At 40.4% G+C, this 26,742-nt stretch overlaps 1 protein-coding gene across 4 annotated transcripts in view; it reads left to right on the top strand.

Moving 5' to 3' along the window:
* CDKAL1 (CDKAL1 threonylcarbamoyladenosine tRNA methylthiotransferase) overlaps positions 1-26,742 on the top strand; it is a 223,303-nt gene that overhangs the window by 48,839 nt on the left and 147,722 nt on the right. For all 4 annotated transcript variants that reach the window (XM_083449185.1, XM_083449184.1, XM_083449186.1 and 1 more), the window contains 2 exons: positions 22,548-22,644; positions 24,758-24,806. In XM_083449185.1, the coding sequence (XP_083305311.1) occupies positions 22,548-22,644; positions 24,758-24,806 (146 nt within the window). The remainder of the gene's footprint in view (positions 1-22,547; positions 22,645-24,757; positions 24,807-26,742) is intronic.

Genomic DNA, 26,742 nt, shown 5'->3' with positions numbered 1-26,742 from the left:
GGAGCCCTGTCCCCAAGACGTGTTTAGTACAGTGGTACCTCGGTTTACGAACTTAATCTGTTCCTGAAGTCCGTTCTTAAACCAAACCCATTCTTAAACCGAGGCACACTTTCCCTAATGAGGCCTCCCGCTGCCGGTGCCCTTCCACCGTTCGGCTTCTGTTTGTAGACCGAGGTAAAATTCACAAACCAGAACACTACCTCCGGTTTTGCGGAGTTCATAAACCGAATAGTTCGTAAACAAACAGAACTGTTCATAAACCAAGGTACCACTGTACTTCCGTTGCAATTTGGTGAAATGAGCCAACCCTCTCTTTCACCGTCTACCTCTATACCTGCATGGTTCTGTATCTGAATGATTAATAATAATAATGTATTTTGAAAAAGATACGGTTAGCATTGGTTTTAGGGAGGTCTGGCACCAGGTCTGGATATCTCCTTGGGGTAGAGGCCATAGTTCAGAGGCAGAAAACTTGCTTTGCCTGCTGCCAGTCAGAGTAGACAGTACTGTGCTAGATGGACCAGTGGTCCAACAATATAAATCAATTAGATGTGTTCCACTTCTGAATGTATTTTCAAGGGGAGAAGGAAGTGTGTGTGTGTGTGTGTGTGTGTGTGTGTACATAAAGACACAAATAAATACAGTATCTGACATGAAGATGGAGATACTGGAATGAAAATAGGCATGTACATTCAAAACACAATTACATGTTTCCCGTTTGAACCCTACCACCATTTTCACAACAGCTGGGTTTTTTTTGCAAAGTGAAGCATCTCAGACATGTTTGCAGTTTCCCTCTGCAGCTGCTAATCTACAACCTTCTTCCTTATGGAGGAAGGGGATGAAGTCCTGTTCTCAAGTCAGGTGTTCCAGCGTTTCTCAAAGGAGTGTTATAGAAACTCTCTCCTTTCTAGGTGGCGAGTTCTGAAGTTGGTTATTGTTGCATTTGACGATTGTGGAATGCAATATCATTTCCCTCACCCTCTCATACACACACTCCCAGTTAATAAGACATGCTAGGTGGATTTGAGCAGGTCCTAGTGGATATTGTGTTGAATTCAGCATTAAGTATATGTTGGTCTCTGTCCTTATCTCCTTTTGTTAGGCAAAGAGCTCAAGAAATCATGTCAAACCTCTCCATGTGAGATAAATGGGAATGACTCAAAAGTTGCCATTGCAGGTCTCTCTCATTTCATTTGGAAAGGTATTCATTCTGTCAGTAAGAGTACATGAACAACAACTCAGTTATTCATCAGTTTATGCTTAATCAAGAAAAGCATGCTTTCGACAAAATATCACAAAATATTAGTCATGTCACTTGTTTCCAGACCCAGGAAAAATGTGAATTTCTGTTGCAAACAGCAAAAAGGTACTTAATTGCTTGCACATTAGGCTTTTAAAAGAAGGGGGTGGTTTGATATTGTCACGACACTATCTACTACCAAAAAAAGAGCAAGTGGAGTGGGGGTAGGTGTACAGATGATGATGTGATTGCTTTTAAAGAGTTTACCATAGAGCTCTAAATACAGTGGTACCTCGGGTTACATACGCTTCAGGTTACATATGCTTCAGGTTACAGTCTCCACCAACCCAGAAATAGTACCTCAGGTTAAGAACTTTGCTTCAGGTTGAGAACAGAAATCATGCTCTGGCAGCAGCGGGAGGCCCCATTAGCTAAAGTGGTGCTTCAGGTTAAGAACAGTTTCAGGTTAAGAATGGACCTCCGGAACGAATTAAGTACTTAACCCAAGGTACCACTGTACAATGGTTCTTTTTGCTCCTGATTAGTAGCATAATAGTTGGTTTTGTCTGTAAGGCAGTTTTTATTCTTTTTAAACTGAAATGCATATTTATTATTTGTTGTAGCCTGGCTGAAATAAGTATTAAAATAGTGCCAGCTCTTAATAAAACAGCCCCCTTAATTACTCTTCATCCTAAGATGTAGAGCTGTAGAGAAGAATAATATGGATTTATTACAGTTCCTTCTGATTCCTGCTTAGTAATTCTGAAGTACAGGGGAGCTATACTAAATGGTTTTTTCCACTCTTTATGGTTTTAGATGCATTTTGTAACTGATAATACAGCTACTTTATAAGACTATTGTGACCTGTAGTTGGGAAGATGAGTTCTACATGAATGCTGGAGTGTTCAACCTGTGCATTCTCTTATGGCATAATTAGTATAAGTAATCTACTTGAAGTAGTCTCTACTGGCGGTACCTCAGCTTTGCTTTTATGCTGTGACACTTTTTCTGGATCAATGTGACCTTGAGCTGATAATCTGAGATTTAAAAGTAGTGAAGATTTTGCACAAGGGCAACCAGGTGCGTGACCCTCAGGTTTCTTTAGCTGAAATGTGTGAAGTGTCCATGGAAACATTTGGGTGCAAGTTCCAGCTTTCCTCTCCAAAACATAAGGAATTTTTCTTCCATCCAGGTGTGCTCAAGCCAAATTATACTTCTCAATCTGTCTTAATGAATAGAGTAGAGTAGAGTAGAGTAGAGTAGAATAGAATAGAATAGAATAGAATAGAAATGTCATTATTGTACTGTTGTGCGAACTTCCACTGACAGTTGCTTTAAGGTTGGTGGTTATACTACTACTACTACTACTACTACTACTAATAATAATAATAATAATTTATTTATACCCCACCCATCTGGCTGGGTTTCCCTGCCACTTTGGGAGGTTTCCTACAAAATATTAAAAATACAATAAAGAGATTATTGGCTTCCCTTCTTCATGTAGTGCATAGTTAAACTGTGGAACTCACTCCCACATGAGGCAGTGATGGCCAGAAACTTGGGTGGCTTTAAAAAAAGAGGACTAGATAAATTAGTGCAAGAGAGGGAGCAGTTTGGAGGCAGCAGTGCTTCTAAATACCACAGGCATCTGATCCGCCTCTGGGAGAACAGGATTCTGAGCTAGATGGGCCACTGGCCTGATCCAGCAGGCTCTTCTTATGTTCTTGAACTAAAGATGTGCCTGATTTCTAGTTTAATGGGTTCATTATTCCCCTAGGAAAAGGGGAGCTATTTTTCTTATGATTTTGTGGCAGGTATTTTAAATTTTAAAAACTTTTACAAATTACTCATAGTGCCACGAGGAACTTTGCATCCTCCCAGCATGATAGCAGTATTCCTTTGGAATATTTTTTAGTGGCAGAGCTTCAAGCTCCAGCGGGGGCGGGGAGAGAGCAGGCGGGGGCGTGGCTGGTGCACGTCCCGGGGGCTTGGCACTCTGCCAGCAGGGGCATGGCGTGCCACCTGCGGAGGCGTGGCGCCCAGCAGGGGGGCAGCCATGATGGCACCCCACCGGGATCGTGCCACCAGTGTACACCAGTACCATAACAGTTATTAAGTAAGATAAGCTTCAAACCCCCTGATCCCGATCCTCAAATATTCTCAGAAATTCAATCACACCATCAAGTTTTTGTGGGTAACTTCACCTGTCCCATCCTAGCAAATGGCCAGGAAAAGAACCCCTTGACTTGATCCGTGTAGAACTACTTTGAACTTTGAACTCTATTTTTGTTACTGTTCTCTGTTCTTTGTTTCAGATTATTTATGATACAGTGGTGCCTCGCAAGACGAAAAGAATCCGTTCCGCGAGTCTCTTCGTCTTGCGGTTTTTTCGTCTTGTGAAGCAAGCCCATTAGCGGATTAGCGCTATTAGCGCTATTAGCAGTTTAAGGGCTATTAACGGCTATTAAAGGTTTAAGGGATTAGCGGATTAGCTGCTAAAAGGCTATTAGCAGTTTAGCGCTTTAGAAAAAGGGGTTGGGGAGCAGGGAAAAACCCCAAGAATCGCAAGACATTTTCGTCTTGCGAAGCAAGCCCATAGAGAAATTCGGGATTAGCGGATTAGCTGCTAAAAGGCTATTAGCAGCTTAGCGCTTTAGAAAAAGGGGTTGGGGAGCGGGGAAAAACCTCAAGAATCGCAAGACATTTTCGTCTTGCAAAGCAAGCCCATAGAGAAATTCGTCCTGCGAAGCACCTCTGAAAACAGAAAACCCTTTCGTCTAGCGGGTTTTCCGTCTTGCGAGGCATTCGTCTTGTGGGGCACCACTATATAAACTTTTGCACTCACATTGGTATTTGCTTAAAATTCTGTAAAAGTTCTGTTTAGGCATCCCTATTTAGGCATGTAGATGTTACATGTCTCTTTTAAGCTACTGTTGGTTTCCATCATCTTTTTAATTTTTTTAAATACTTGTTTTTAACTGTCCTTATCAAGAATGTTAATGTTTTGTTTTCTAATGTTTTCCATATTTGTAAACCACTTAGAGGGTGTGTTTTTTTACAGCCTAATAGTATATAAATTTTACTAAGTAAATCATAAATAAATATCCATGTTTGCTAAAGTCTGTTACTGAAAGGTTAGGTTTTAGTTTCAGATTTTCCCTTCCCCATCTCCATAATATAATCTGGGCAATGTGGGGTGGGTAGCATGTAAGCCTTTTTTACTCTATATTTCAAGTAAGTGTGCCTCAAACCACCAAAGCCATTATTTTTACTCTTAAATCATTTTATTCTTTCATGAATATATATTAACAGTTGCAACCCTGCTATGGTTATTGCCAGCCCACTAGACGCTACTGGCTTTTATGGATTCTTCTTGAACCCCCCAAAGTAAACAAGGTATTTGTAGCAAACACAATTCCATCTGTAGTGCACTATTGTCTCAAATAAATAGTGTTTCAAATCTCAAAAATAGTGTTGCAAATTCCCCCAAATTAGTTTTTCCATGAATTAGTGCACAAGGTCTGTATGCACTGGCCCAGAACAAGTAGATTTGGTAACCAGTCAGTTTCAAAAGCAGTTTCGAAAGCAAAGAGTGGGGAAACGTTAATTAACAGAGAGACTGTACCCTGTAGTCTGTCCAGAAGTCATCTATCAAATGCCATCATTATCTGATTTAGCAGGCTTCAAAATGTCTTTGTAGATGAAGCTGTAGTTGGTCACATTATAACAATTCCCTTTGGAGTTTTTTTAATTCCTAAAACATTTAAAGATGTACAGGCTCGAGGTTTCACTTTAGCCTTACAGTGGTACCTCGGGTTACATACACGTCAGGTTACATACGCATCATGTAACAGACTCCACTAACCCAGAAATAGTGCTTCAGGTTAAGAACTTTGCTTCAAGATGAGAACAGAAATCGTGGTCCAGCAGTGCGGCGGCAGCGGGAGGCCCCATTAGCTAAAGTGGTGCTTCAGGATAAGAACAGTTTCAGGTTAAGTACGGACCTCCGGAATGAATTAAGTATTTAACCCGAGGTACCACTTTATAATATTTAATCTTCAGTTATAAAGCCCCTAATGCAAGATTAGTTGTCAGTCTCTTGATGTATTTCTAATGTGACCCGCAGCACCGAACAAGTTGTTCTCTCCTGTTTTTAAGTAAATGTCTATATCTTATTTAGTAAACAGGCACCGTGAAACCTGTATATAGAGGAGCAGTATATACAAGATGTACCTTTGGGCAAGGAGCTTTGACGTATTTGGTACAAATGCTTCATGTTTCAGAGTAAATGCATTGCAGACTGGCACATGGAATCAAATATTACCTTGAGGCTCCTTCTTTCAGTCAGCCACCCTTACCTAATCTTATGAATGAAACCTGAACCATCTGCTTGACAGATGGTGTGGGCAGGTAGGTAACCAAAGAAATTGTGTGTTTTTCTTGCAGATAAAGTTGTGCTTACCATATGCACTTTGTTTACCAAGTGCTAGTGAAGTCTTTAAAGAAAAGGCTTTATACCATCTGGATTAGAGAGCCATAATGGGAAGAGAGGCAGTTATGTCTGTACAAAGTGCCTTTCCTCAAACTGCTGTTTACTGGATCATTTATGACTAATTAACGGGCTGACTAATTCATATTGCTCAATAGTGGGTGGACCCTTCAACGCATAAAAGCAGATGTGAATGCTGCCTTTCCTCCCCCTTTGTTTAATCTACAAAACAATCAAATAGTTTAAAGAACTGAGCCCAAATCCCCACAAAACACTGAATATGCAATTACCCCAAACAGGACAATAAGTGCATTGTATTGTATTACAGCTTTTAAATCTAACTTCAGATTTTCACTGAGTTGCACAATGGACTTTCTTCTCAGTATTTTTTTAAAAAACACTTTCTTTGGTTGGAAGTGCAGCAATCTGGCAAAATTTAGACTAGATGAAGGTGGGGACCCATGAACAACTATTTAAACATATGTTTACATGTAAGCCTTGAGGGATAACTTTTTATTAAAAGAATAACTTCAAGAACAAGGGGTGTCCCCCGCCCAAGACAGGTGTAATGCTGTGAATAATTACAGTCCTGCAAAAAGATTACATTGAATTAAAAAATAGTTGTAGAGCAGCTGGCAGGCTTACCTGTGACAGGTATCTCTCTATATTGAAGGTAGGATATGTTCTGTGTATGTAGGTTACAGTTTGTGTAGACATGTTCAGTATTAAAAAAACCAGCCTGCTTCAGAACTAGCAAATACTTTTATGGGGGGAATGTGGCATGTAACAATGATGAGGCATCTCAGTAATTACGGAGCCAGCTGGCTGTAACAAAACACCATTCTTTCTGGAAATTCAGACAAGAGCCCAGGAACCTTTTCTAATGCAGGCTGTTAATGCACAATCCAGTGCTACTGTCCTTGTCCATGCCATGACCACTCTGTCTCTGAGCAGGCATAGGAATGGGTAGCAGGGGTTGTTTTAGAGGTCATAGGAAAAAGTAGAGCTGAACACCTGGACTGTGCATCCTGTACATAGGATTCTACCTGCTTAGGTGCGTATTTCAATGTAGGCAGATAACCCCTGATAGATGATTACTAATAAACATTATTCTTGGAAGCTCATTGAAGGTAGTGGTATTGTTTGGTATTCATGGAAAGGCAGGACATAAATACTTTAAATGAATAACATGCTGGAGTGAAAGCATGTGCTGTGTTTAGTAGTGAAGCATTGCTGCATCTGCATGTGGAGTAGAATCAAAACTGTATGCTAGAGTTTATTCCTTGTAGCAGCTACTTAGCACCATCTCTCCCATCACTGGCCCTCTGTCAAATAATCTGCAGTGATTCTCTCCTTAACCTGCACTGTTGTACATAAAAATATGTGGATGAGAGAGCTGTTGTAATCAGGAGTCTCCCTTTTCCTTCATTCTGTTGTTTATTTTATTATTTAAAGGGCTTATATACTGCTTTTCAGAACAAAGAAGTTTACAATTGCTAAAATATAACAATAGCAATTGTAAAAACACAACAGTAAAACTGTTGAATCTTACTACAATGAGACAAATAAAGGCTAAAACAGTCTCATACTACCATTGGACACATATTCTAATTATTTGACCCAACTGCCACCTTACATCTTATTTCCCAAATGCCTTTAAAAATGGATATTGTAAGATCTTTCTTTAAAACCAGTGGGCCTTGTGTCACTTTCTAAAAAATTGAATTCCATTTAAATAGGGGGCCACTGCAGAAAAGACCCTGTTCCTTGTGCTCCTTCAGACAAAAAAACCCCACAACTTTTATTGGCAGAGACTTTATTTATATCCTAAGTCTTAAGATTTGTGTAGACTGGTATATCAGGGTGAATAACCTTTTTCATCCTGGGGGAAGGCCAGATGGAAAAGTGTGCAGAGCAATGAATGAAAATTATATCATTGTATTGATGATTGGTCTCTTCGTATATACACCCCTCCCATTTTCTGTTTTCCATCCACAACACAAAAACAAAAAATGGAATAGTTGCATCTTGTAATTACTAACAAAAGTTAACACACATTTCCTCTTTACATATTCATAAGCATCTATGTAAGATCAATTGTCAGCTTGGAGTTTTTCTGTTTACATGCACACCGCTCTCCGTCCTCCATACTGACAACCCAAGAGGCATTATTGGAATTCAAGGACACATTCCAGCCTGGCAAAAATATTTGTAGCGGGAAGCAGGGCTGGTGAGGGGCATCATCTGTGGAGAGAGGGCTGTGTGGCCTGAGGAGAGTTCCATGGGCAAGATAGAGAGGCCCCAGGGCTTTAGGTTTTCCACTCCTGTGTAACTGATCCATAAGGTAACCTAGTCCCAAACTGTTTAGGGCTTTAACGGTTATCATCAGCACTTTGAGTCAAGCCTGGAAACGCACTGGCAACCAGTGCTACTGGTGCAGTAACATTGTGATACTATCTGATCCCCTGGACCAGGCTAAAAGTCAGGCAGCTGAATTCTGTGCTAGCAGTAGTTTCTGAGCTATCTTCAATGGCAGTGCTAGAAAGAATCTTAACAGCCTTCTAGTTTCTGTCACCGGAATCATCATGGTGGGGAGGGTGTCAGATTTGCAAAAGCACAGTTAGCATTTTTCTCTTACCCAAAGGGTCAGGTTTGTGAGGGTGATGAAGTCTATATTTCAGGCAGGGTGGCTAGCTACGCACCCTCAGATTCCATGAGTTGAAAGTAGGGCCGGGCGATAAATCACTATATCATCCAAAACTGGGTTGAAGTCCATATTGTGATATTGGTTTTATAATGTTTGGCCTAGCAATATATCACAAATCCTGGGGTGTGTGCATGTACATGTGTGCGCGCACTATGCAAAAATCACAATGTGGGGAAAATGGTGAAGCCAGCCAATACCTCTACATAGCTCCATCCTTGTTTCAGACATTGTGATATAGTGCGATGTTTAGCTGGTGATAAATCGTGATGTTGAAAACCAGATATCGCCAAGCCCTAGTTGAAAGCCGACACACATAATGCCAAGGAGGAATAGAAAAAAGTTGTGATTGTCCTGCATTTCCCATACAGAACACTTTGTTTCGCTGTACAGATTTCAAGAAATGCAAACAACCTCGCTTACTCATTCAATGTGACAATAATAATGGAACGGTGATAAACAACTTCTACTCTCTATCTTTATCATGATGTGAGGATTTAAAAAACTAATTGAAACATTAGCTTTTTATCTTTCTTATCTGTTGCCCTCTTCCAAGATTATGTTCTGCTTGCTGTGATTGGCTGTGGTCACGACTTTGCTTTGAAACACTAGCTTTTACATAGATCTGTACATGCAAGGTGTGTGTCATAAAGATGTTCTAGGCCATCTGTTGATAGAAGAATGTTCCCAATGAACCACCTGGTGTTTCAGCAAGGATTTGTTCCAGATAAGCCCTGCTTTACTTAATAAACAATAATATTGAGAGAGGAGGGGAGGAGGAGTGAATTCGAGAGGTCAAAGTTTTCCCTCTTGTTACATAATGTCGAATAATACCATTCAGATCATCATTACTTTCCTTTTTGCGGCTTATCTATCATTAAAGCAATTTTCTTTTCACTTTGCAAATTGAAGATGATGAGTAATGTTAAACAAAAGGAATCGCACAATGATTGGTATAATGTTCTGTGCAGTATATGATTTAATTTGGAGCTTCAGATAGCCACCTGCTGTACTTTTGTCTGTGCGGCAATCTGGCAGGAGAGGCTCTGCTGTTTTGGATCTCTCTTTATTTGTCGTGTGTTTGGAACCATCTGACTCGGCTGTGAACTGCAATGATGAAGTGCTTAGCTACTGGGTGTTTATACAAATAAAACCAGGATTTTTTCCACAATCGTAAAATGCTTTTAGCGTGTTGATACAACATTTTAACTTTATCAGAAGCCAGCCTGTCTTGTTATCTAAATCACTAAAGTAAAATAGAAAAGGATCCTGTTACCATTGGGGACTGTGATTACCGATCAGGTTTTAGCAGTTGCTTGTTCCATTTTAAGTGGGTGATTGGATGGCTGCACCTGTAGTTAGGTTAGAAACAGGGAACCCTGAGGCCAAATGTGGCCCTTTGTATTCAAGAATATTACTGTATTGGCCTGAATGTAAGCCTCACTTTTTTCCAAAAGTGTGGCTTAAATTCTCAACCTTACAAAAATTGGCTTTTACAATATTGCTGCTGAAACAGACATACAGTGGAACAGGTGTGAGTGCCTGTAGAATTTTAAGGGAGTGGCTTATATTCAGGCGTTGTCTTTTAAAGGTGTTGGCTTTAAAATTGAATTTTAAAGGTGTTGCTTATATACGGGAGCTGCTTATATTCGGGCCAATATGGTATGTCCACAGCAAGATACTTTGGGCCCCAGCTTTCTGGGTGCAACCAGCATAGAATACAAGGGCTCAGTGAGCCAGTTAGAGCCAGTTCCAACATTCATTCAGTCATTCATTAAATTTGTATACCGCGCTTCATGTGTAGATCTCAGGGATGTTCACAGCATAAAAATGCAAAATAAAAACATAAAATACACAATAAAAGCAAGAACAAGGACAAAATAAACCAATCACCACCCCTGCTTGTAGGGAGTGGCAGTCTTCCAACAGAGTATCTCACATTTTAAAATGAACTCAGATATTAAGGGACCAGCTGACAGAGAAGTATTGGCTCCCAATACGTTTCTGAGCACAATTCAAAGTGTTGGTGCTGACCTTTAAAGCCCTAAACGGCCTCGGTCCAGTATATCTGAAGGAGCGTCTCCACCCCAATCGTTCAGCCCGGACACTGAGGTCCAGCACCGAGGGCCTTCTGGCAGTTCCCTCACTGCGAGAAGCCAAGTTACAGGGAACCAGGCAGAGGGCCTTCTCGGTAGCGGCGCTCTCCCTGTGGAATGCCCTCCCACCAGATGTCAAAGAGAACAACAACTACCAGACTTTTAGAAGACATCTGAAGGCGGCCCTGTTTAGGGAGGCTTTTAATGTTTGATGTAGTACAGTATTTTAATATTTTTTTTGGAAGCCGCCCAGTGGCTGGGGAAGCCCAGCCAGATGGGCGGGGTATAAATAAATTATTATTATTATTAATTATTATTATTAATTATTATTTAAAAGTGACAGTATTAAATCAGGTTTCCCATGAAATAACATTTTGATAAGAGGAATAAATCAAGAATGGAACCTGGTCAGTTGTGGATAACACAGGAATCAAACATAGGTCAGTCTAGCTCAGTATTATTGACACTGAGCACTGAATGAGCACTTGCAAAGTCTCGTCTTGTATTTCCAACAACAGTCGACTTCCCTGTGGGATAAGCAAGTCGGGCTCATGGCTGTGACAGGCCAGTATTGACGCCACATAGGCTTCTGAGTAGGCCAGGAGCAAAGGTGCAAGGCACACATCCACAGGCCCAGCATTAGAGCAGCCTTTCTTCTCCCTGTCGCTACCTTTTTTGGTTGCATATAGAGAGAGAAGCTTAAAGCGAATGGGGAGGAATGAGTGTCAGAAGTGGGGTTTAATGAAGGATCAGGTGTTTGAGCTTCCCTGTGGTCATACCAGCTACTGTGTGCCTGCATGTGTCTGCCTGAATTTCACTTTGTCTGTTGTGCATGTGGCACATGTGCAAGAGTGTAACTGCACCGCTTTCTAGTCATATTGAAACTAACGGGGCGATCAAGATCGCAGATTGAAAATGGTTAGCCCCCGCCTCTGCCAGTCAAGGCATAACTCCAGAAATCTCTGCTTTCTACAGAATCTAGTACTAGAAGAACCAGCGCTCCATTTTAGCTGATCACTTCATTACAACTAAGGAGAAGCTGTGTATATGGTGGTGGTGATAGGGGAAGAATACATATATATGTTGTTAATTTACTCTTTTGAGAATTGGAATAATAACTAATTGGAATAGCAGTAATGGTTTGGTGTGGGGATCAAGGACAGCTACAAACACAGAAGTTAGAGAACAAGCAGCTGTTTGTCTGCCTATATCATCTTCATGGAAATGTCTCAAAGGTACAAGCATGGAAGACAGCATCACTGGCAGAATACATGGGTATATTATCTCTTGGGAGTATTCTTGCTCCTTGGAGGCAAACTGGTTGATGTATGATCAGACCTTTGGAATGTGAACTGCATTCAACTACACTCTCCCATGGGACAGGTAGCATTGTGAGTTATTGTTCAAAAGGATGGCTTGCAGTCAGGAAGATAGTCTTTTTAATGCCAGTTCTTAGCTCTGCTTCTTCCTTTTCACTTTATAGCTGTATAGGGGGAAGTGGAAGGCAACAATACACATTAGAATGATACGGGGAGCTCTTCAAAATATTGTTGCAATAAGCAGAGGGGCATAATAACTCTTGTGCCCCTCTGCTTCTAGTTTTGACTCAGTCAGCATTGTACTACTGTTGTACACTTTTGCTTTGCTATTTTTTATGCTATAATACTATTAGTATTTAAATTGTTTTACTATTGGTATATGGGATGTTGATCTAAAAGTGTCCAGGCAAAATCCATGCTTTAGGGACCACTAGAATGATTATCTAATGCTCTCTGACATTTAGAATAGTTGCATTCCTTCAGTATAATAATTTTGAAAGAATTAAGGAACTTGCTGCTGCATTGTTAGAGAATATTAGTAATACCAGATTGGAATACTTTTTGTTTGAAATAGGTGGATTATAATGTAGGCCTTGCTGGAAATGTATATTAATACTGTATATTTTTAGGCAGGAAAAAATCTGGATATTTTAGAAGCAAAAAACTTCCAACACCACAGTACCTTTTTCTAAAACATACAAATATCTCTAAAAATCACAAGACTATTGAAAGCTTTATATAATAGGATGTGCTACTATTATTTAGGTATTTACGGTCGTACCTTGGCAGTCGAACAGCTTAGTTCCCAAACCTTTTGGTTCCTGAACGTTGCAAGCCCAGAAGTGACTGTTCTGGTTTGCGAACTACAGTGGTACCTCGGGTTACGGACGCTTCAGGTTACAGACTCTAAGAACAGTTTCAGGTTAAGAATGGACCTCCAGAACGAATTAAGTACCACTGTATTTTTTGGAAGCCAGACGTCCAATGGGGCTTCCGCGGCTTCTGATTGGCTGCAGGGTCTTTGGTTTTCGAACATTTTGGAAGTCAAGTGGACTTCTGGAATGGATTCCATTTGACTTCCAAGGTACGACTCTATCTATCTATCTATCTATCTTATATTCCCTCCAAGGAGCTGAAGGTGGCACACATGGTTCTCCCCTTCCTCATTGAATCCCTACAACAACCCTGTGAGGTAGGTTAGGCTGAGAGGCAGTGACTAGCCCAAGGTCATCCAGTGAGCTTCATGACTGATTGAAGATTTGACCTTGCTTTCCCAGGTTGCAGTTCGGCACTCTAACCACCCACAATTTTCTTCCTAATATTTGTATTATCATTATGTACCGTATGTGCAGTGTCTATATTCTCATATATATATATATATATATATATATATATATATATATATATATATATATATATATTTATATATTTATATATTTATATATATATATATATATATATATATATATATATATGAGAGATATTTTAGAAGTTCTCTATTAAAATTATGGTAGTTGAAGGCTTTATTCACTCTCAAGTACTTGTCCCGTGAATTTCCTTAATTTTTAAAGCAGTAATATTCAAAATAATGGGGAAAGGATTGGTGTCATTGTTCTGTTTCTCAGCTCATGGGTCAACTGTAGGCCAGCACTGCTCTGACGGTTTTGAGAATACACCAGAGAGTGTTAACCTATGGCTTAGTATCCTTATTTTGCTAGAAATGACTGAATTCTGCCTTGATTCTCCTGTCCAAGTGACTCCCTTAAGTGCACTGGCATTATGCTTCAGCTTCCATCTTTGCTTGCAAAATGGATCGCTACAGAAAAGTCACCTATTCCAGCCGATACTTGGTGAGTGCACAAAGTTGTTGCTGGAATTCTAGGTGAAAAATGCCATTTTTCACAACAAAGCCATTAGCTTCCATTCAAGCTTTTCTCAGTGCTAGGGCATAGCAGATCTGGTCAGCTGGAAAAGTACATAGTCAAGGTCAGAATGGGGTCTTGGTGGAGGGCAGCAAATTAAGGTCAGTGGGGCCAGAGCCAGGTGTATAGATAGTCAGACCAGATAGAGGTCTGGGGCCATAACCGAGATCAGAGAGCCTGAGGCAAATATGTCAAGGTTGGGTTGAAATTGAAATTAATGGACCTAACTTAGTCATGTTCCTTATTTTCAATTTCAATATTATTTACTTTACTCTTGAGTAAAACTTAGCTGAATGCCATCCAATATATACAATAATTGTAAATTCAATCAAGTGTCCCAAGTAGTATCTTGGATGAAATCAGATGGATTAGAGAACATGGATCAGATCTGTTCTCCCTTCCTAATTATGTTCTCCTTACCAAGGAATGTAAGCACTGAGGTTTATTTTCTCTCTCTCTCTCTCTCTCTCTCTCTGTGTGTGTGTGTGTGTGTGTCTTTCTCTCACAGTGTATCACTAAAAGAAGAGTGTATGTTTTCATTCTCACGAAAATTATTCCTCATATCACTGTTTGTGTTTCAGCCAAAATACATGTTAACCTCTAAGATTTGTACATGTTGTTCTTTCTAAGGCAAGGTCAAAGAGGAAGTCTTTTTATTGGGATCCATGTTTATTTTTCATGGCTTGTTCATCAACCATAAAAAGCATATCTATGTTTGGATACCTACTGATTTCTTTCACTCCTTCCTGAATTGCTAGAGAATTTGCATTGAAAACTCATGCATAATATTTGCACCGCTGCCTCTGAAACATTTTTATTGATTTTACAGTGTGCGGCTTTTTACTTCTTTGCTTCATACTGTGGTTTGATAAAAATGATTGTCACATTTCATTTACCTTAATTAACTCATTTCTTTCAGTAGGACCAGTATACCTCTGAATATAGTTAAGCAAACTTTGAAAGTAATCTTATTATTACTTCCAGGAATGTGTTCCAGCATTTGGTGATTAAAAAAACAATGTATAAGAAGTTTTACCAGTCCATTTGAGTAATTAAAATCTCCAGTGATTAAAGTCTGGCCCCTTTCCAGGGCTGTTAACCCACTTCCTGATTCAGTTTTTCCACCTGCCCTCTAGGTCTCTAGTAATGACTTTGCATCACCTTGACAACTTTTGTTATCCTTTACTTGATGCTGCCTTGTGAAGATGTATTACGTGATCCCTGCATCATGTTTTGCTCTAGGAACTGTGGTTTCAGCTTTGTTTTGATCTACCTTGTGTTTGGCATTTGCTGCTTTGACCTCTTTTTGCTGGGTTTCTGGGGGGGGGGTGTTCCTGTTGTTATTCTGTCTCTCACAGCTACAATAACCTACCATTAAAATTATGGACTGGTCATTTCTTCGTCAGGGGGCAAACCGCCAATTTAGCAGGGGATGAAATACTTTCCCCCCTCACTGTAGGTCATCTAGCCAGTTTCCTACTCTGTTGTGAGATACACTCACTTTATGTTCAAGTTATAGCAATTCTTTCTAAACATGCTTCTATACATATAAAATACCATATACAGATTTTATGCAAATACTCATTTTCCTTTGTCCTCAGAATTGATGTGTAGGTCCCTTTCTGTATAGTGCCCCCATATCAAAAGCCACAGACTCCTTGGGGTGTGAGGTTGACATTGAGGGAGATTTGATAAAGCAACACCACCCCAGCCTTGTGAATTCTGAGGCGGTACATTAATTTGAAAATGCTGTTCTAACTAGAAACCATACATCTGAGTTGCTCTTTAAAGGAGTCCTATTTGGCTGCTCTTATTGATCCTTCATTACCTCCCCACTTGACTTGGAATTTAATAGTGGCACTAGCTATCAGTATCTGGTTGCATAGCAGCTATTAACATCTCATTAGCTGTGGTCCATCTCAAGCAGGAAAATGAAAGAAAAATATGGATTGCAGCCCCTTTTCAAGGAAGTTGTAAACAATCATGTTTTCTTATTTGAGAGAGAATAAATTCTGTATAGTATTATATAGCCTTTAAATTAGACTCGGGGGGAGGAATCACAAGCTTTAATAAATAAGTATTATCAATATATTTGTTTTTCATGAAACTACATCGCCTTGGGTTGTTCATTGACAGCAGATGGCAATATTGCTCTGCTCAACTCTGCTAGGACCACTTGGTTTATGGGAGAAAGCTTCAAAACTGTGTCTTGAGTGGCATTCTTGGATCTGGACTGCATCATATTATAAGGGAGATTGAGTGTAATCAGCATATCCTAAATCTAGCTTTGTATAATAATAGATGATGGTGTATCAACTCTGATAATTAATACTGGTTTGTCCTTAATGAGTGGATGAATTCAAGGTCCACCAAAATCACATTGGCAAAAGTCTACCCTGACTCAGTCAGGGCTTAGCTGAGGCTGGAGTAAATCTTGAAAAGGGGGAGTGGCAGGATGAAGTAGGGGCAGACTTACTCCTATTCCAAACTCTGTTCAGCTCAGTTACATGGCCTAGCAACCCAGTGGAAGTTACACCACACTTTTTGTCAGTGTATGTCAAAACATGGTTTTGAAGGTTTGTTTTTCTTCTGCCTGGCTTGTTCAGATTCAGCCAGCAGTACCTCTACTCTTGAACACTGGAACAGGGGTGTGTTACCTTGTGTAACTTATTCTGGCTTCCTATAGTTTGTATTGCTGTTCCCACTGATTGAAAGTGTGAGTTTAGCTGTCCAAGGAATCAATATTAGCTTACATATGTGTGTAGGTGATGCACATATATCATTGATACATAGTGTTAGAGGATATATTCCGTACAGTGTGAAGGAGGAGAAGGGATACTTGCTTTAAGATGGTAGCAGGTACCTGCTGGATTTGGTAATGAGATGTGATTAAAATTATAATTCTGCTGCCAGGTAAATCAGTGGCATCTTTTTAATAGGTAAAGGTAAAGGTACCCCTGCCCGTACGGGCCAGTCGTGACCGACTCTAGGGTTGTGCGCTCATCTCACTCTAGAGGCCGGGAGCCAGCGCTGTCTGCAGACACTTCCGGGTCACATGGCCAGCATGACAAGCTGCATCTGGCGAGCCAGCGCAGCACACGGAAACGCTGTTTACCTTCCCGCTAGTAAGCGGTCCCTATTTATCTACTTGCACCCGAGGGTGCTTTCGAACTGCTAGATTGGCAGGTGCTGGGACCGAACGACGGGAGCGCACCCCGCCGCGGGGATTCGAACCGCCGACCATGCGATCGGCAAGTCCTAGGCGCTGAGGTTTTACCCACAGCGCCACCTGCGTCCTTTTTAATAGATCAACATATTTTAGTCAACTAATGTAATAGTCTATTAATCTAATGGCATACCTGACTGCATGTTTCAACTCTTATTTTATTTAAAACTAGGGCAGAATTAAATGTGAAACAGAAAATGACAGCTCAGTGATAGTGCTGCATATCTTGAACACAGATAGAGGTCCTGTTTCACTCCTCTCACCAGTGGTTATGATTATGCCTGAAACAAACCATGACTTGAGGCCAAGATTTCACAGAGGGGGAAATCCCTATGTAAGGGCTTCCACTTGCGCAACAGGGCTTTCTTCCTCTCCTCCTACCATGTGCCCCCCAAATGGTTTCTAAGGTGGTCAGGAGAACCCTCAGAAGAGCACACCAGGAGAGGAGGGGGATTGCTTTCTTTCTTAACCCAATATGCTTGCACAGATAGAACGCTTGTAATGTTGTGATGTTAAATTCCACTAACAATTTTTTCACTAGCGTTATACATTGGTAAGGAAAGGTTAAGTGTATATGGGTGTGTTCCTCTGAATTCAATGGCATAATAGACTTGGATATTTGACTATTTAATATCCTGTTTCTTTGTACTTGAAAGATTTGTAGTGGGAGAGCAATGAACAGAAAGATTGTGTTTGTGACTGAAATCCAGCTGCCTTTCATATTAGACCACAGAATTGTTTAAAAGGGCATTGCAAACAATACCATGTTCAGATGAAGCAACAGCGGATGTTACAGTAAGCAGCAGCATGTCGCGTTCTGCAACAACACATGGCTTAATCCATGTGATTAACCTTTTGAGTAAACGGCTGAGATAAAAGCACCTTGGAAAGATTTGAATTAGCATAAAAATATGTTAATGTATTTATTTATTACCCACCCTTCACCCTAAGGTCCCAGGGCAGGTTACAACAATTCAGACAGTTTAAAGCAACCTACAGTCAGAGAAATAGGTTGGTCCTAAAAGCATACATCTCAGTTATCAAAAGCCAGGGTAAAGCAGTATACAGATATGTGTTTGCGGTGGATGAAAAGCCCCTTGACAGTCTGCATGAGAGGAGCGGTTTGTGCTGAGCAAGAGATATTCTGAAGAAGCAGCGCATTAGCTATAGGGCTGGAGCTGTAGAGGAGCATGCTCAAGCAGCACTTTCTAGGTTCTTGTGAGGAGGGCTAGAGTGTAGGGAGGAAAGTTCCCTAATAGCGAAGTGAAGCATACAGTTGCTTAGAGCCATCAGGTAATAGGAGAGTTTGATAGACGCAAAATGCTTCTGCAAGGTTAGTGGCTGCTTCAATCACAGGGGATCCCAGCTCTGCAATATTTCCTTTATTAAACCTAAATTTGTACTGTAGAGATTCCTTCTTCTCCCAGTCCATTGGAACTCATGGACTGCCTCTCCCTGTATCTACCACTTTTTCAAGAGTTGAAGAACACACTTCAATCAGACTGGTTGTTTGAAATTGTTTGAAAAAGTGTGCTGCATTTTGGTTGGTACCCTGGTTGTGGAACACTCTCACTTTTGAAATTTGCCTGACTCCCACCCTTTTTTTCATTTAATGCCAACTTAAAACATGGTTACTTAGCCAAGGCTTTAGCAGTCTTTAAAATGCAGCAGGAATTTTTAGAAGTTCTGCAGTTTTGTGATTAATTAAATTGTGAATTTTATCTGCTTTTACCTGTGGATGGATTATTGTTTGAAATAAATCCTTGATTGTCCCTATCCTGAGATCCTAAGGTGGACTGCAAATAAATAAACATACAGCCACATGAGCAAAACCAACCATGTATGTTCCTCCTAATGTTTCTAAAAACCTGTACATCCATACATTCCAAGTTGCTACAGCAGTGTTTTAAGGGCACATTCCTTTGCAAATATTTAATGTAATACATAGGCTTGATGACAAGCACATGAATTAGGACATTTAATGCAAGTGCCAATAAATATCCTTTTTCCCTCGTCTATTCATACTAAGCGGTCCTTTAAGTAACACCTATTTTTCTAGACAAATCTTGTTGTGAGATTTGCATTCAGCTTATACCATATTTATGGTATTTGTATAATGCAGTTCAGGCAGACCTGCTTTCTCAGATATGGTCCCTCAGAAGCCCCTGTGGTGGCAGTTCATTGAGGAGTTTCTTCGTTTTCCATCGTAATGTAGCCCACTGCATGCAAAGGATTTTCATAGGTTCGGTGGAACCTCTCCCTATGTGCAGACAATGGTAGGGGCAATTTGGAGACTGTACCTTCCATATCCCAGTTAATCTCTTCCTTGTCCTTATGGAAATCCTTTGCTTGTGTGCACTCTTTGCTAACGGTACTGGATTATTCTCCTTGCTATTTATGGCCTTGCAGGCAGATACTATGTACCAGCATTAAAATTACTCAACATGTGTTTTAACCATTCTACATATTACTTTTTCCAGCACACCAAGCTTTTTAAAGAAAATTGGTCTAATTAAACTTCTGTGCTGTGAGATTTGATAAATCAAGTTTACGTTGAAGTATATTTTCTTGGAGAAAAATTGTTCTGAGCCAATTAAAGTGTAATTTCAAGGTAAAGTTCATTTAACTGTAAAGTGGGAACGTTTCTGGAAATGGAAATGTATTTATTTATGCTAAATACACCCCCCCCATTCCCTATAGCATTAAAATTTCTGAAGGTTAAAGATATTTGTTTTAGTAGTATTCTAGATGTAGCTAGCTTTCTAAAGAAGAAATAATGTGAAGGCTTTTGTTAAATTCAGCAAAGCTCATTAGAGAGTATTAAAAAGATTACATTGAATGTTTGCTCATATCTAAACAGCAGAATTCAAAATATGACTGCTCTTCTGTTTAGTGTGAAGTTAAAGCTGAGAAATATATAAAAGTCTATGTAAATTTCAGCTTAAGGGTAAATTGAGCCAATATTTGATGTGCAGTTCTAAATAACAGTGCCCCAGTTCCTATCTACATTTCATGAAGATTTTGCAAAAAATGACAAAGTTATTAAATAATGTTACCATACCAAATAATATGTCAAAAAATATTTTTGTGTTTTTCTGCTGAGACCAGCAGAGTTTTACCTTTGCTATCCTTGCAGATATTTGAGTAGAAGGATCTGTACATGTTCCCTCTACAACGTAGAGATAACTGCTAGTGGTGGTATATGATTATAAGAAACAGGTCATGTTGCTTTGCCACTAAATATTGGACCAAATATGTCAGATTACCTGAATATTGGTGCTCATTTTTCATACTTTGATTTTTTAAAAAATAAAGTTAAAAAAACAAACCTACAAGGTTTCCTTAATGGTGGTAAAAAATCCTCTCTCTTACTTGCTGGTCTGTCGTTTTCTTAGTACTATACCAGTCCCATTATCTAATCTCCTTGATGCTGATATTATGGATGCACTGACAAAGCATACTGCTGGATACTGTTTCAGTATTACAGTTAGTATCATCCATTGAAATACAGTGTGGTTTGTTGTGCCCTCGTTGACAGCTCATGCATAGCCACTGTTTTGTAAATGTCACTCCAGTAGAATTCCATTCCAATTGCCACCAGCAATGTTTTCACAAGATGTCTACCAACGTAACTGCTATGGCATGACCGAACATGAAAAATGCCTATTAGGTTTTCTTGCAGGAGGTAGCAATGTATCACTGGGTGGGGCTCAGAGGACTGGTATGCACATTTCCTTGGCACTGGAGGTCTGAGTTTGCAGCACTATACTAATGCAGTTAATATAACAATGCTTTTTTATATATTCCCCGAACTAATATTTTCTTCATGATGACTGGAGAAAATACCATAAATCAGGGTAGGGAACCTGTGGCTTTCCAGCTGTTGTCAGACTTTAATTCCTGGCTAGTATGGTCAATTGTCGGTGACTATTTCATTTACAATCTGTTAGAAAAACTTACATACCACCTTTTATGTAAGCATCAAGATACAATAAAAATTCCACAGATGTAAACTAGAACAGCAAACAGGTTTCATGCACCCTGTGTTGCCAGGCAGCTGCAGCCAGGAATGGCAAGATCTGCCAGAGGAAGAGGAGGACCCTAAGATGGGGGCAGAGGAGACAGTTTGAATAGTGATCTGGATGCAGTTTCTGCCCGAGGGTCATTGGATGTCCCATTTGGGGCGGGGGAGACAGTCAAACCAGTTTTGCCATGCCTCCAGGGAGTGAGGCACCTATAGTAGCCATCTGGCCAGATCAGAGGCAGCCAAAGTGTTGGACTTGAGTCCTGTTGCCAAGGGCACACTGCCATCAGTGCAGACCTAGCCCTCTGCCCTCCAACTAGAGTGCTCACTTGCAAGCAGACCTGTGCAAACTATGGGTTCTACGCCTCTAAAAGTATAGCAGTAGCAGCAGGTCAGGTGTTGGGACGTCTTTGCTTATGCATTGTGATGAATCATGGATTCTGCTGTTGTGCCTTTTGAACCTTGTAACGTAATTCTGGGCTGATGCAGAGATTGCGTGCTGATGTTGTCAACAAAACTTTTGGGATATCCTAGCCAAGAGTCTTGAGTCAGGATAACAGGGAAACAGTCAGCAGAAAATACGTTCAGGTCCACTGAATGCCTGCCTGCATAAAAATGATTTCGATTTCTTGTGGAAGCAAGCTACTGAATGGGCTTACTGAAGATGAGCGCCGTACCCCATAGTCAAGGACTGGACTTAATCATCCAGGGGTTCTTTACCTTTTACGGGAGCACTTAGGGGATATTCTTCCACAGATACCACAGATACCACTATTGAAAATGGTTCCTTCCTTTTTGCCACCTAATGAGTAAAAGCAGATTGTGGCACAACCAAGAGAGACTCACCAAAAGATCGCAGGTGAGGAGTTGTAGCCCACCATCTTCTAGAGGACTACAGGTTCCCCATCCCTGTCATTTGTATCTGTGTACAGGAAGGTGATCTATTGACTACATATCACATCAGGCCAAGCTTTACCGTTACATCTTACAAGTATGCTACTACAGTGGTGCCCCGCAAGACGAATGCCTCGCAAGATGGAAAACCCGCTAGACGAAAGGGTTCTCCGTTTTTCAATGCGCTTTGCAGGATGAATTTCCCTATGGGCTTGCTTCGCAAGACGAAAATGTCTTGCGAGTCTTGAGATTTTTTTCCGCTCCCCACCCCCTTTTTCTAAGCCGCTAAACTGCTAATAGCCTTTTAGCAGCTAATCCGCTAAGCCTTTAATAGCCGCTAAACCGCTAATAGCGCTAATCCGCTAATAGGGTTGCTTCGCAAGATGAAAAAACTGCTAGACGAAGAGACTCGCAGAACGAATTAATTTTGTCTTGTGAGGCACCACTGTACAGTTTTTGGTAGATCGTAAATGCTGTAGCTGGGGTATGATAAGCTACAGCATGAAATTGGTGCATTTTTGTAAGCTTCTTCAGTAAATGCTACTTAAAGATATTAAGTAATGCAATGAAATATGAAGGTTGCTGTGCCATTCAAGGAAAATAATATTTGCTTTTAAAAATGCCTTTTAGGAAAGCACAAGAAGAAAAAAAGAAAGTTGTTCTAGCTGGATGTGTTCCACAAGCCCAGCCTCGACAAGACTACCTACAAGGCCTGAGTATCATTGGGGTAAGGAGATGACTATGGATGTGGCAAGAGTTTTAATAATGTAACAATATTGAGGTTTCATTTGCCAGTGTAATATCACTGGGTTTGGCTTACTTGTGCCGCTAGTGAACGAAGGCAGGAGCAGCTTACAGGAAATAAGCTGGCCCCTCTTCAGATTTTTCTCCTGCCTCAACGAAGCAGTCACAACCCTCTAGAGCAGATTTTGGGGTGGCAAACTTGTGGCATCAGTAATGCACCTCCAAAACATGACTTCAGAAGGACTTGTATACCTATATGTGCTTGCAAGTCAGGCACGAGCATACTCATTCACTTCTAGGGTTCTCTATACACCTGTAACTACTACTAACTAAGACAAATACAGAAATAAAACATTCTGAAAGTGTCATTTTTGCTAGCGTTTGAGGCAAGGAGAAAAGGCAGTGGAATATATATGATCACTAAGCTGATCCTTACAAACTGAAGAGAACTAGTGGCAGACCTGTTATCAGCATCAGCTTTAATTAATATAATGAGCATTTTACATAAAGTTAAATGAAGCATGCTACCCAAAGGGGTTTAACAAACAAATCCAGAGAGAAAACAAACACATGAAACTGTAGTAGAAGCTGACCTGAAAATTTGGAACTAGAGGCTGGGAGTTGTATATAGTGGTTTTGTTACGTTATGGCATGTTTATATACCACTTTTTGGCCCAATATCCCCATAATGATGAACAGCATATTAATAAAAAAGAAATACGCAACACCGATACAATAAATACAGGCAATGACCATTATAGGGGCATCCAATTGATACGTGGGTCTTTTTGGACCCGGAAGAAGGCAGAATGGGGTGTGCTTATACGCACTCTGCTGGTGCATGTGGGGGCCAGGAAAAGAGTACCCGCGCAACATAAATATAAAACACAATATAAAACTGCAAAATCACAAAATATTCATCAATCACCCTGGGCATGTATTCAGAACGCTGGTTAATCTCTGTGGCAAAGAAACAGGAAAAAAACATGGATCAAGCTACTCCTCTCTCCCGCCTAGGCTACTCCTCTCTCCCACCTAGGAGTACAAACCTCCCTCTCACCTCTTACCTGGGGGGACAGATTCCACCAACAGGCTTTCATCCTGAGGCAGAAAACGCTTCTTACATTGCAGTCAGCCAACCAGCAGACAAAATTATCATTAACACCACATTATAATAAATAGAAGCCTTGAGAGGAAATGGGAGAAATCTTACAAACCTTGCATACATCACCCATTGCCCACCTGTCTTCCAACCAGGGAGAGCAAGATACACAGCAGCAGCCTCCCATCTTCTTTCAGCAGGTAATAAACATCCCAAATAACACTGCAGTATTATATAATAACGTAGATAAGGGGTGGGTGGAGAGATCAGGTCAGCAAGCTAAAACTCAAAAAGGAGGTGACACTGAAGTGTGTGTGCATTGTGCTCTCTGTGTGTATGTATGTATTTGTGTACATGTACACCATACCTGTCTTCATTGCTAGAATTGGAATTATACAAGGCCAATTGTGCAAGGGAAGTGGTGGTGATGGATTTTCTGGGCATCTGTAGGTGTTTGCTTGTGGGTTACTGATCTGAGGAATTTGCTACAGGAGAGACAGGTAGAAGTGTAAGTCTGAATCTGTAGCCAGATTTGGTGTCCCATCCTGTTTTTTATCCAGATCTGCTATTAATCCCATCAGACCAAGCGGCTTTGCTACTCATGCATTAATATGCCAGTTTGCTGCTTTGTATAAATGCTCCTTGTCTTGGTGGTCTGAAACTTGCACCCACCTTTTTTTTGGATTCAGTTATTTCTGTGACAAGTAAAGGTGGTACTTCAGTTTCTTTTTTATTATGAAATAAGTTGCTGTACACCAGCCTTTACCTTGGATAATTGCTATAGGAGTGCAATGGCTAGCTTGTGTCATTAGGATTTGTTTCCCCACCCACTTACGCAGGAGTAAAATGCTGTCTTTCCTGTATTACAAGCAGAAATATAATACAGATTCAGCAAAATGTATGTTTCTTCTCTATGTGAATTAAATGCTTAGAAAATGAGAATCGTCCAAAAATCATCAGAATATCCACATTGTAATTTTTTTAATCTCTACAGGTTCAGCAGATTGATCGTGTCGTAGAAGTTGTTGAGGAGACTATCAAAGGTAAGCTTTTCACCTGAAATAATTGTGTCTTCATTCTTTCCAGTGCTCATTACTGACTTTGAACACAAAGACCCCATAAGGAGCCTTACTGTTGAAATATATCATGTATGTACTGTAAATAATGACTGAAGTGTATAATAATAATAATAATAATAATAATAATAATAATAATAATAATAATTTTATACCCCGGCCAGAGCCGGGCTCAGGGCGGCTAACACCAGTAAAATTACAATAAAAACATAATGGGGGGGGGGACCAATATATTAAAATACGGGTTAAAATACAATTTAAAATGCAGCCTCATTTTAATAGTAGCCCATAGATCAAAACCATAAGGGGAGGGAAACATAAGGGTCAGACTGAGTTCAAACCAAAGGCCAGGCGGAACAGCTCTGTCTTTCAGGCCCTGCGGAAAGATATCAAATCCCATAGGGACCTAGTCTCTAGTGACAGAGCGTTCCACCAAGTTGGGGCCAGTACTGAAAAGGCCCTGGCCCTAGTTGAGATCAATCTAACCACCTTGCGGCTTGGGACCTCCAAAGTGCTGTTATTTGTGGACCTTAAGGTCCTCCACGGGGCATACCAGGAGAGGCTGTCCCCTTAGGTATGTGGGTCCTAGGCCGCATAGGGCTTTAAAGCTCAAAACCAGCTGAATATATTAGAAAAATCTGTAAAAAACAGCCATATCAATATAGAAATGCACAATTTTAGATCTTTGGTCATTCTCTCCCCCCCCCCCCCCATCTTGCTTCAGTGCTTCTTTTACTACTATTTCATGATATGAAATACTTCCCAAGAGATCACTGCTTATTTTATTGCCTATTTGTGACTTGTTGATTTGGAATAAGTGTGGCTGCATACCAATGGGCATTGGCCAATATGACTTACTTCACAATCTGATCATGAGTACAGTAGAAGAAAAGCTATATCTGTGTTTAGTATTTAAGATATTTGGGGAAGGGAACTGCATTCTTTTTTGTAAAGTTCCATGCTCACTGAATCCTCAATGATAATCATTGAAATAATGATTCTATAGATTATTATTTTATTCACTCTTGCCTAACAACTTACAGTCCCACACAGAGTATCATTCTGAGAATCTCAGCACTTTTATACTGCCACGTTTGTTTGTTTGTTTGTTTTATTATTTATTATACTTGTTGCATTTTACAAAAAGAGTCCCATAGTGTCTTAACAAGATAAAATACAACCAATAAAAACAAAGCCACAAAATTTGAAGCAGTTTATGATACAAATGCCTAAAATGCTTGTCCAATGACATAATAATAGCAAGCCTACCCACCCTGCTAAAAGATGAGCATTCCTCTAGATGCCGGCTTAGCTACTCAAGGTGTCAAAGTCATAGGATCATAGAATTGGAAGGGACCCTGAGGATCATCTAGTCCAACCCCCTGCAATGCAGGAATACGCAGGTGTCCCATACAGGGATCAAACCTGCAACCTTGGCATTATCAGCACCACACTCTAACCAACTGAGAATAAAAAGGTATTAGCCTAATGCCTAAAAACTGATTGTGCCAGGTGCATTTCCCTGATGAGGCCATTCTTCACATGGGGCCACCACTAAAAAGGCTTGTCCTCATGTGGCTACCTTCTGCTATTCTCTCAAGTGAGGCATGTAAAGAAGAGACTCTGATGAAGACATGGTAATGAAGCATAATGGAGAATGTACTTTTGATTCTGCCCTTGTTGCCAGTGCCATCATGGCAACACTGGGGATATCTGGTCCTGTGAGGTCCACAAGATTGGTGGTCCTGTGAGGGCATTTGCTTCATGCCACAAGAGAGTGCTCAGTTGTTGTTTGTTGACACAAAATTCTGTCAGATTCTTTTGATACTTTAATACTCCAAACACTATCAGGCTTAAATATTTTAAATCAAATTAATTAGCTTCCTGCAGGAAAATCAAATGC

This window comes from Podarcis tiliguerta (genome assembly GCF_965153285.1).
Source record: "Podarcis tiliguerta genome assembly, chromosome: 7".
NCBI classification, from domain to species: domain Eukaryota; kingdom Metazoa; phylum Chordata; class Lepidosauria; order Squamata; family Lacertidae; genus Podarcis; species Podarcis tiliguerta.
Note: the sequence above shows the minus strand (reverse complement) of the source record. Positions and strands in the feature narration are given on the sequence as shown.